At 35.9% G+C, this 12470-nt stretch overlaps 1 protein-coding gene across 1 annotated transcript in view; it reads left to right on the forward strand.

Annotated features, from left to right (window-relative positions):
* Positions 1–12470, forward strand: part of HERC3 (HECT and RLD domain containing E3 ubiquitin protein ligase 3) — a 1624372-nt gene that overhangs the window by 1287788 nt on the left and 324114 nt on the right. The window contains exon 22 of the mRNA XM_044060395.1: positions 12444–12464. Within this exon, the coding sequence (XP_043916330.1) occupies positions 12444–12464 (21 nt within the window). The remainder of the gene's footprint in view (positions 1–12443; positions 12465–12470) is intronic.

Below are 12470 nucleotides of genomic sequence, written 5' to 3' on the forward strand. Positions count from 1 at the left end.
TTCAGTGTTCTGTCAAATAAATCACTGGAGTACCCTCTGTTCGAGAAAAACTCTTTCAGTTTAGTTACTTCACTTGTAAAAGTTTGATCGTCAGAGGTCATTCTACACATTCTAACAAGTTGTCCTTTCATAACCCCTTTCTTCTGGTGTAGTGGGTGAGAACTAGTGAAATGTAAATAGGAGTTTGAGAAGGTTTCCTTCCTGTGAATTCTGGATACAAAGTGTCCATTGTTTTTATTGATGATGACATCTAAGTAAATAAGCTCTTGTTTGTCAAATTTGTGGGTGAAATCATGAAATTCTGTTGTACCCCTAAGGTATTCAACAAATTCTTCAAAATTGTTTTGATTGCCTATCCATAAAAAACATAAATCATCTAAAAATCTCCCATACAGTGTCCAAAACTCTTGGTGAGGGGAGTTTAACAAGTATTTGTTTTCCCAATATGCCATAACAATGTTAGCATATGTGGGGGCACAGTGTGCCCCCATGGCCACTCCCTTTTCTTGTTTGAAGTATTCCCCTTGAAAGAAAATGAAGTTGTTTTTAAGTACGATTTCCATCAGGACCAAGATTGTTCTAAACTCATTCTGGGTAATGTCTTTGTATCCAATCAACATCTCCTCAAACCACTCCATACCAACATCATGTGGTATACTGGTAAATAAATCCACCACATCAAGGGTCCCAAAGGACATCTCCTCGTCAAACAAGTCAGGTTGAAGTTTCCTCAAGAAGTCCCAAGAGTCTTTCAAGATATTAGTATTGTTCAAAACCAACCCTTTCACTTTCACATCCACAAACTTTGCTAAAGGTGCTGTAACCGATCCATCTGCTGAAACTATAGCTCGTAAAGGAGGGTCGGTAGTGTCTTTATGCACTTTGGGAATTCCAAAGATGGAAGGAACCTTAGGCTTGTCAACATGCAAATATTTGTACGTTTTGATATCAATTAGTCCTTCCATTAGTAAATCATTTAAAGCCACCTGAATGTTCTTGTAGGCTATATTGATTTCATTTAGGGAAGTTCTAGAATATTTGTTTGTGTCATACAGTATTTCCATCATTTTTCCTTCGTACAAAATGTAGTCCATAAGTACCACACCCTCACCTTTATCCGGTTTCATTACTCTTAAATTCCCGTTTTTGCTTAAATCTCTAAGAATTTGATTTTCCTGTACAGTTAAATTAGGGTACACAAAGTCATGTTTCAACCCTGCCCTTAATTCTTTTCCCACCATTAACTCAAAATTCCTCAATTGGGGGTGTAAAGGTGGATTAAAAGTGCTACACCGTGCCAGGCTGTTTTGATTTAGATTACTTGCCTTTCCATTGAAAATTATTTCCAAGTTTTTCTTTCTCAAAAACATTTTCACATCTATTAGTAATCTGAAAATATTTGTTCTCTGCTTTGGTATAAACCCAAAACCTTTGGAGAACAAATCAAAAAGATTTTTGTCAACGGTAGTGTCAGAGTAATTGAATACATTGAAATCTTTATAAGTCCATTTACAACCTTCCTGCGTGATGGATTCAGTTAATTCCATCTCTTTCTGTTCCTCACCTGGGGTCCCCAGCCCATGCCCTTGTAGTTTTTTGAATTGTATGTTACTGGTTCCTTCTCCATAAGTCTCTCTGATCTCCTAAGTGGAGGAAATTCAGGACCCTCAAACTCGTTTTCATGTAAGAAAACCTCATCCCGAACCTCGCCCTCGTAAGGTTCTTTAACCCAACGTGCCTTTCCTTCATTCGCCCAGCTCTTGGGCTTGGGGTATTGTGTTTTGTTTTTATATTCCTTTGTGTCCCTCTCAATCTTCCCTACCTTCCTGTTTTGTACTTCTATACATTTAAATTCTAAATTCTTTAATAACTTTTGATATTTAATTTTTTCCTCCTCCACTTTGAACAACAAGTCACTGGTAATACCTTTGTTTACCCTTTCAATCTTTTCATGCAATTTCTCCATCTCACCTACATTTTTTTTTATTATAGCTTTCATAATGTCAAAACCACATTGATCAAATGCTTTTAACAAATCATGGTGAAACTCTGTACCCTCAGCAACATTGTTGGGATACTTACACACTCTCAAGCCTTTCGGCACAATGTTTAAGTCTAAACAGTACTTTAAGTAGGAGTTATCCATGTCCAACATTTTGTACCTGTATAGGTAGTGGTCTAGATCATTCAACATACTGGTGTAACTGCCATTGAAAGCTGAATTTGAAAGTTTCCTTCCAAATTTGAACTTGGATTTGAGAATGTCAGAAAGGTGTCTGCCAGTACCTGTTAGACCAAATCTGTTGGTCAACTCTATCCCTGAATTTGGTCGTTTATTCCTCACTGTGGTACCCTTCGGTGAGTGGTCGTCGGATACATTAACCAAGGTAATGTGTGGGAAACCATCTAAACTGTCCATAGTTCCATTGTTCAAGTTTAAATCCTCTCGTTCATGTTCAACAACGCTAGCAGCCCCGCTTTCACGCACCTGATTTCTCTTAGCAGCTTCCTGGTTGCAAAGTCCTGGAAATGACGATAGCAACGTAGCCATGGATTGGCTCACAGGAGTAAGTAATCCTACAAGCTGCGTCAATTGTCCAATGAGCTTCCGAAGCCCGCCCATTTCAACACTCTTCTGGGTAGTACCCGAGGCCATATCCAACAAGGTAAATCCAAAAACAAACACAGAACCATGAAACAATGGATGAATGGTGCAAAAGGAAGCCAGTAAACGAAAAAACACCACCACGAACCAAGTAGGATAGCCTCACTCCGTTTAATACACAATATGCCACATACACGCAAACCACATGTAATACAACGTTTTCGTTATTAACTTCTTCAGATAATCTAAAATATCCCACACATCCCACTTGTATATATACACCATAATTACTTTGTGATCCAATGGGAAAACAGACATCATTAATTAAAATCCCGATGACATCTCTCAGTTTAAAAATGAGTGTAAAGAGCATAATTCCTTAAATGCACTAGTATTGAAACATAAATAACACAAATACACATTGGTTAAAGCAAACCTTCAATTGTCTGTCATTTGCTTCTCAATCGGGAGTGGTTAGGAGAGTAATGGATAAAGGACTGGAGTAAATTTTCCAAAATTTCAGACTTGAAACACACCTTTGACGAACCTTTAACACACATTTATTGCAGGGGGAACACTATTAAAAACTTCTTAGAAAGGGGTTCCAACAAACTTCAACAAGAGAGGTCTACTAGGAAAAAGAAAGGCTTGTACAAGTGTGGTAGGTGTAAATACTGTACTCACCTTTTGATTGGGAACTCTTACTATTTAGAAGCTAGAAACAAGAACGTACTGTTAAACACTTACGTAAATTGCAACACTAAAGGGATAATATATTTAGCTACTTGTAAGGAGTGTTTATCCTTTTATGTGGGAAAATGTGAGAGAACTAAAACAAAGAATTTACGAACACCTATACGACATTAAAAACAAGTGTGAAAATAATGCACTATACAAACACAGTACGACTTGTAAAACCTCTGGATTTCAGTTTTTTGTACTTGAAGTAGTTCCAACAGACTCCAGGGGTGGTATGTGGGAGACATTGGTTGAATACAGGGAATTATACTGGCAGCTAACATTAGAAGCTAACAGACCACCTGGTCTCAACGATATGATTTCATTAGCGCCAGTACTGAAATTAAGATCTGCTAAACTGTAAAACCCTTTATTCAATGTTTTTTATCAACATTTTGACTTTTTCTTCTCAACAACAATTTTTTATTCAACAATTTTACCATTTACAGTACCAACAATTTTGTTATTTATCAAATACTACCTAGTAAAATCCGGTAGGAAATGTTAATTCATAGTATTTATTTAGAAAAGTTTCAACTTGGTTGTTGCTTTACACTAACACCTTTTAGCCACATGGGGGAGCTAAAGTATAATACTTGCTACCAAGTTAAACATTACTTTTTAAACTTTTAAATGGTTTTGAATAGTTTTAAGGAATTTACTTCAGTTTTTACAAGAAGCAAATGACAGACAATTGAAGGTTTGTTTTAACCAATGTGTATTTGTGTTATTTATGTTTCAATACTAGTGCATTTAAGGAATTATGCTCTTTACACTCATTTTTAAAGTGAGAGATGTCATCGGGATTTTAATTAATGATGTCTGTTTTCCCATTGGATCACAAAGTAATTATGGTGTATACAAGGGGGATGTGTGGGATATTTTAGATTATCTGAAGAAGTTAATGACGAAAACGTTGTATTACATGTGGTTTGCGTTTATGTGGCATCTTGTGTATTAAACGGAGCGAGGCTATCCTACTTGGTTCGTGGTGGTGTTTTTTCGTTTATATTTAATTACTTATTGTGATCAACTAGTCTTATTACTGTATTGTACGGAGTACAATAAATACACAAGGATAACTGTGTCAGTTAATATGCTTTACTTTCAAATTTTTTTTTTTCAGATCTACAACCATGTAACACAGATGCTGTCAGCCCTCTATGGCAAATACCCAAAGCTTGTTTATGCACAGTCACATTTATACCAGTAGGTCTGGTATTTTTCTCAAAGTCTGATGTAAAACCGTTCTTTCTTTGTATAACAGTTTTTCTGTGTTCTTCTTATTTATGATGTGTCCTTGATTTAAGCTCGGTGGTCCAAGGAAACTCAGTTTTCTGAAACGTGGTGTTCCAGCACTATCTGATGATCCAACTTTATCTTGCTTGATGTTACATCTCGTTACTTCATTGGTGTCCTTCCAGCTGCCATCTGCGTAGTTATTTTTACAGACTTTGTTTCTCGATAACATACTCCTTTACACGGATGCCAAAATCTAACTAAGCTATGCCAGCACACTTGCTACTTATTTTTCAGCATTTTATACTATTTCTTAATTAACCCTTTATATTTTATATTATTCTTGTAGGCTTTTATTCAAGCTAATAATCATGCTAGCCATAGTTTGAAAAGGCAGTGTATACTAAATAGAACAGAGTATTCTCTCAGTTCCCTATTTTTTTAATTTGTTTGAGGAACAGACTAAACTTTAGTTAAAGAAAAGACTGCATTTGTTTCATTAGCACCATTATTTACAGCATTTATAACTTTGCTCATATTTACAATTATAATTTGTTGAGTTATTGCATCTCTCCGTAACCTGCAGCATATTAAACAATTCCAAGCTGTCATTATTATTATTATGACCCCTAAAACTATGAACACAGGATGTATTAACCAATTTAGCAATTTGGTCCCAGATGATGACCATCCTTTGAATATGTCCCACCAGTTATGGACAGTGTCAGCTTCTGTTTTTGTATTTTACTATTAACACTGGGTTATTTGAAACCACACATACAAACTGTGGTGCCACTTTAATAAGCCTTTTGAAATTTGAAGGCAATATTGTTTATTTATATTAAATTGTAATCTGTCTATTAAAGGTACTTGTAATGACTTAATAGTAGGATTCCCTTATGCATTTAAATGCACAATCTGTGAGATATTTTGTCTTGCTAGTTTTTATACCAAGCTCTTTTAAATCTGCAATTGGTATCTTTAAAACTTGGAAATGTAAGTGTATACTAAATAGAACAGAGTATTCTTTCAGTCACGAACTGCTGAAGAAGATTCTTCCAATTAGAATATCAGCCCTGAGCCCAAGGCAAGTCAGGAAACAGTCTTATCTGACAGAAACCGCAAGTAGTAAACTGATAAAAATAAAATCCATGGCTTGCCAGAGAGCACACAGCTTTATTCACATAACAGACTAACCGCTTTCACCCATAATCCTGTTGGGCTTCATCAGAGTCAATCACAGTAAAACATTTAATCCTTGTATATAAAGCTTGTTAATTAGTTAATTAATTAGTTAATAGACATTAACATTCAGGTATTACTACATAAAATATTACAACCCTAAAATGTTTGCACAGGTGAAAACTGACCTAAAAATCATACATAACTTAACCAAAATGTTTAAATACCACCAGTAAAAGACAAAATGACCTAGAAGAAACCGCTGTGCATCTTAAAATCTGTATTAAAAACATTCCACTGTGTTTAAATATAATCATTTGAACCAACGTCATAAAAATAAATATCTTAAATGTTAAAATATTGTACAGTACTATATTTATGTATAGTGTGTATCTATACACCTGTTACCATATGCAGCCATTTCCAAGGCAAATACAATGCGTTTTATATTTTAAATAACTGGAAATGGAGATTTTTATCATTAATGTCTGGCACTCTAGTTGCATCAAGACATAACTGCCAAAGGCATTCTCTAATTTCCAGTATTGTCTTGGTGTCCCCACCACCTTCATTCTTCAGAATCTTATCAATTACAAAGAATAAAAACCTTTTAAAATCTTTGCATTCCCTGCTGTGCAAAAATAATGCACTTGTCACAGCACATTTTTACTTCTAAATACATGTTCAATATTGTAACTTATTTACGTTATTTGGATGATGTATTGCTATTATGGGATGGCACTAAGCAAGTGCTGGAGGAAATTATAGATTTTTTGAACAACACAACAAGTTTTCTTAAGTTTTAGTCATTATGATGAAGAATTTCATTTTTAGATATTTGTTTGTATAAGGAAGGTGGCCAAATACACTCTAACATATATCGAAAGAAAACGTATAATAATTCTTTTCTTCATTTTGAAAGCTGTCATCCTTTTTTTCAAAAGAAAAATGTAATAAAAGGACAGATGGTCTGCCTATCAAGACTGGTTAGTCAAGATGAATTTTTCAAAAATGAATTGTCAAAATTACAAGTTATGTTCCAAAACCGAGGGTACCCCACTGACCCCCTGACAAAAACAAGTAAAGAAGTGTTTAAGAAAAGGGCCACTACATTTTGTCCAGTTTTGTTGGACAAAACCAGTGAAGCTGGTCCGATAAATAAAAATACAGTTTATGAGCACAAAAAGGTAGCCAAGGGCGCTATGATGGTGCTGGAGTACAATCGCACAGCACCTAAATAAGGCAGATTATACAAACAGCATGGGACAGTGTATTTCCTGATGAAATGAAAGGAACATTGGGGTCTAGACCCACATATGTTACTAGTAAAGGGGACAATTTAAAGAAACTTTTAGAAAAAAAGAACTTCTGTTGTTGAATACAAGACATCTTGTATGAAAAAAATGTGTTTTTTGTAAGGTTGTAAATTTATTTATGATGGACCGAATGTCTATACCTAAGTAGTTACAAGAAGTCCTTGAAATGTCCAGGACATTGTAGTTGTAACACTGACATTGTAGTGTACATTGCTACATGTTTATCATGTTCTGCATTTTATGTGAGAAAGACCACACGTAAACTGAGGTCAAGAATTTTGGAAAATAGTAGGGACATTAAAAATTGACAAGTGCACTATTTTTGCATAGTAGGGAATGCAAAGATTTTAAAAGGTTTTTATTCTTTGTAATTGATAAGATTCCAAAGAATGAAGGTGGTGGGGACACCAAGACAATACTGGAAATTAGAGAATGCCTTTGGCAGTTACGTAGACTGCCAGGCATCAGTGATAAAATCTCGATTTCCAGTTATTTAAAATATAAATCACATTTTGTTTGACTTGGAAATGGCTGCATATGGTAACAGATGTATAGATACACTCTATACATAAATACAGTACTGTACAATATTTTAACATTAAAGATATGCATTTTTTATGAAGTTAGCATCAAATTATTATATTTAAACATAGTGAAATGTTTTTAATATAGGTTTTAAGATGCACAGTAGTTTCTTCTAGGTCATTTTGTCTTTTATTGGTGGTGTTTAAACGTTTTGGTTAAGTTATGTATGATTTTTAGGTAAGTGAATGTCTATTAACTAATTAATTAACCAATTAAAAAGCTTTGTAAGTAAGGGTTAAATGTTTTACTGTGATTGACTCTGATGAAGCCCAACAGGATTATGGGTGAAAGCACTTTGTTGTGTGAATAAAGCTGTGCGCTCTCTGGCAAGCCATGGATTTTATTTTTATCAGTTTACTACTTGTGGTTTGTGTTTGTGATACACAAATTAAATATTTGGGTTAGCTGGTGGAAGGTACTTAAAACCTAGTAGTGATCTCAGCAGAAATGTAGCCTTAGTCAACGGGACTGCTTCATGTACAGGAAAGTAAGGTGGAATATTTCAGGAAATAAAGGGGACGTTCCCACCTGATCAAGTAGAATCTCGACATATAGCTTTTCTATAAGAAGTGAGGCAGGAAGGACTGGCAATCCAAAAGGCAAGTCATCAGGTTTTACAAACGGTGAATTCAAGTCAGGGACTCTACTAGAAATCATTTAGAGGTTAGCTGGTTAGGTTTTTGGAAGCTCACAGTTATCTTCCCCAAGGGCAATGATATACCTTGCACTTGTATATGCCATTTTGTCCCCTAAATTTATACTTACTCAACTGTAATATCAATATTCGAAAGTGCAGGGAAGAGGAATATGGTCAAACATTGTCTGGGAATATTCAGATTTGGACTTATTCAAAACCCAACTGCGGGCTGTCTTTTGTAAGGTCTGTGCCTAGGTAGTGTTACTTGTCGCACCTTTTTTGATAGAGTTTCCAGAAAGAGAGAAAAGGATAAATCTTGGATGTTGTCTCTTATTTATAATCGTTATTTTCAAGGAAAGTAGTTACTTAGGACTTGAAGTCTAGTAACCCCCCCCCCCCATTCTAATTACAGAAAATTCTGTGTTGCGAACCTTGTCAAATATGGAATCCCTCAATGTGTTAAATCATGACAGAATAAAATAATAGATGCCTTTTGTAGTAAATGAGGGAATCTTGGACATGTGCATAGTACTGATGCTGTTAGCATAAGCCTATGAAGAGGGGATTTATCTGGTTTCCTGGACACTTGTGAAACAAGACTAAGGAGAGATCACAATAATGGCTTCAAGAGTCTTTACTGAATTATATGTCATGCTTTTGGATGCTTACTAAATGTAATTTTTTCTCCTTTACACTAGGTTTGACGTAGTATAAAACTGTTTATTCTGTTATTAATGCTTATTTATTTGTTGGTTAATATTTTAGAATTCTTTAATGTAAATTTTAATAAAAGTGTGATATTTTGAAAAAGGTCCAGGGTTACTCTTGGCAATGACCTTTTCAGGATCTCATTTTATACAGCCTTAGAGCTGCAAAAAAATAAATAACATGAAAAATCATTTTAACACTTGCATTACAAACTGAACATTTAAAAAATAACACTGTGAGCTGTATTTTTTCCTCACAATTGTGCCATGCTAATCAAAAACTCACAAAATTATCTGTTTCATGCACGTCCTTGTCAGTCTGGCTCAAGAGTCATGACTATGCTTTTTTTCAATTTTGCATGGATGAAGATTTCTTTAAATGTTTTTTTTCATGACATATTTTCTTTTATCGTATGAAATTTTAAAATTAGTACTGTACTCTAATTGCAATAATGGATTTTATTTGATAAAATATGACTGTATATGATCAGCTGTCCACTTCAACTCAGAACTGGGGACCACAGTCAGGAATTGCTTAACACCTTTAAGAGTCTCTTAAATTGCAAAGCTTTCCTTTGTTTCCACAATGATCGTCACTCCCAATCTCTTTCCATATCTCATCTGCTGCTTGGTAAAGTTTCATTTTTAAATGGTCCCAAGCTCAAGAGTGAGTGTAGTCACTCTGTTTCATCACTGTTTGCACTATTTTTATTAAATATTCATAGGTTAAATTTGGTCTCTCTTTGTTTAGTAATGAGAATTTACCTTTTTTAAATTTAGTTGTTAGGGCTTCTTTTCCCAATTTGTGATAATAAGTCATTTGCTGCTTTGGTATATCTTGATAAGTCAGTGGTTCTACATATTCTGCCTTTTTCAGCAGGACTGTAGATTTTGTTCACGTGTTTAGCATTTTTTTTGCCTTATTGTATTGTACTTTAATCATAACACTGCTGTTAGTTGTACTATCCTTGGCTGTTTGTTTTGCAGTAGAAAAGATCAGGGTAACGTCGAAACTTCAGACTTTTGAAAATGTGACCAAAAAAGTCCTGCAAGAAACTAGCATCCTTTGGGTGGTGTGCCTGAGCATGGAATACCTTGACCTCCCCCGTGCCCCTTAACCTTTGTAAAAAAAAAAAAAAACTGTACCAGGACCCTACTAAAGTACAAAAATGCTCATTTTAAAGGGGCAACTTCTGTGATTGATTCTGGTCTCCTGAAGCAGGACAAGAAAAAAAGACCAAGGAGCTGTCCTTAGATGACTAGGCTTGAATCACATCCTTCTCTATCTGAAGAAAACCAGGATTGAGGCTTAATGTACCTATAGCTATTCTTTGAGTTTTTCTCACCTAGATGTTTCTATTGTACCTTCATTGACAGCACAGTGTGCAGGTAGCTTCTCCTCTGGGCATCAGCTTTTTAGATACCTAGAGTCCATTCACCTGCTGCCTTAGGTTAAGTTCTCCTGGTCCCTCTGAGGCTTCTTTCTACAAGTCGAATATGGTAAGATGATCAGGTTGCTGGTCAAAGTTAAACTTGAATTGGACGTTATCTTTTCATCATCGGTCATAAGGGAGAAAGAGAAATTCCCTTTCCCTTGGTGGAGGCTAGAGATGTTCCCTTTCCCTCTACTTCTACTGCCCTTTGCCTGTTTCTACTACCAGATGTTTTGGAGCTGATGTTTCAAACACTGACACCTGCTGTTTTGTTGATGCTGAATTTATGCTTTCCACTGGTGGTTTTGGCATCAGTTTTACCAGTGCCAGTATTCAGTACAGTTCAAGTCATTCATGTTAGTTGGGTGGCACTGATGTTGACACCGACACCCTCAATACTGTTGTGGGTTAACCATATCAAAATCTGAGGACTCTGCTCCTTTCTGCCAGTTTCCCTTAATCAGAAGTTTTATGCAGAAAGCAAAGCAAAACTATGAAAGGCCAAAGTCATTCTCATTGTCTCCTTTTTATCCAAAGTGTGTATTCCCCACAGTTTTCACCTCACCCATTAGGGAAGCCTGTTTGCAGAGCTGTGAAAGGACTTCTATTTCAACTCTCTGGAAAACCTCACCTGGACCATTAATTTCTCAAAATGGCTGAATGCTTTCTCCAGTTACCCTAATGTCCAACGTAGCCATTTTGGGAGGCCCAAATCCTCAGTTTCTCAAAAGCCGGCTACTAGAAGACCCACTGAAGCAAATGCAGCTTAGCTGCCATTTCAGATTTTCACCAGGTCATGAGTTTTTCATCACTAATTTTGCTTGAAAAATTGTAAAGCCTTGCCTTGCCTACAGGACCCTTTCTGTTGAGACCACAACTTTTAGCCACACTCCAGCTTAGCATCTAAATTTCATGCTTGAATAATTGATTTCCTCCTTTTGAACCTATATCAAAAGCAAATCGCAAATATTTCTCTTGCAAAACCCATTTCTTGGCAGCAGTCACTTTAGCCAGGGGAGTTTTAGTTGAAAGCTGTTTCCTCTATGCTGCCACATGTAACCTTTTATAAAATCAGGGTTTCTTTGTGTACCAGTCCAGTCCTCATGTCAGAAGTTGACAGAAATTAACCTCAGCCAGGCCACTAATTTCCCAGTTTTCTTTCCCCAGTATTTCAACAAATGCCAGAAAGGTTTATCAGCTTCATTTAGTTTGCTCACAGAAGTCTCAGGCGAAACGTTTCCAAGATCACTCTAATCAGGTGGCTTTTAGAATGTATTTTCTTTTGTTGTAAGAAATATTACAAAGCCTTATTTAGCAAACCTAAAACAGGTTCAGGTAGAGTGATGGTTGCCTTTATACTATTCTTTAGAAATATTGCTGTGGATCTCTTGGCAGCTGCACCGTGGTCTTTCCTGCATACATTTGCAAGAGCTGGCTATGACCACTAGATCCAGGTCCACCTTTGGTGCTACCATATTGAATGACACTATCTTAATGCCATTCAGGAGTTATGGTGGAGACTCTGCCCTGTGGTTGGAGTGGATAAACTGGATCATGTAATATGCAAAAGGTATGTACTTCTCCTTAACACTAGATACTCATTGATCATGAATATCTATTTCAGCAACATACACATCCAGTCCCGTATAATATCTCTGCTCAGAGACATGTGACCTCTACCAATCAGGTGTATTAGAGTATGTCTGAATGCTTTTATTCTGAACTGCAGTCTTAATCTGAAAACAAGGGAGAAGTGAAGGTCAATATGGAAGCAAGGCGAGGATTTTATGGAGCCTGGTAGAGTATTAAAGGTGCCTAACTACTGTTGACTGTGGCTGCAGGTCCTATGGTTCAAGTGGATAAACATAGATCAAGAAAATCTAACATTACATTAAGTACATAATGCTCATTTATGCAGTGTCATGTGATTTGTATTCAGTACTGTGCTATCAGTTATGTAAATATTTTACTTTTTTTTTTCCTTAAAAACCTCTAAAACAGATGTACAGGGAGAGTTATGGAGTGAGA

This window comes from Protopterus annectens, chromosome 2.part0 (genome assembly GCF_019279795.1).
Source record: "Protopterus annectens isolate FY-2018-M chromosome 2.part0, PAN1.0, whole genome shotgun sequence".
Taxonomy (NCBI): domain Eukaryota; kingdom Metazoa; phylum Chordata; order Ceratodontiformes; family Protopteridae; genus Protopterus; species Protopterus annectens.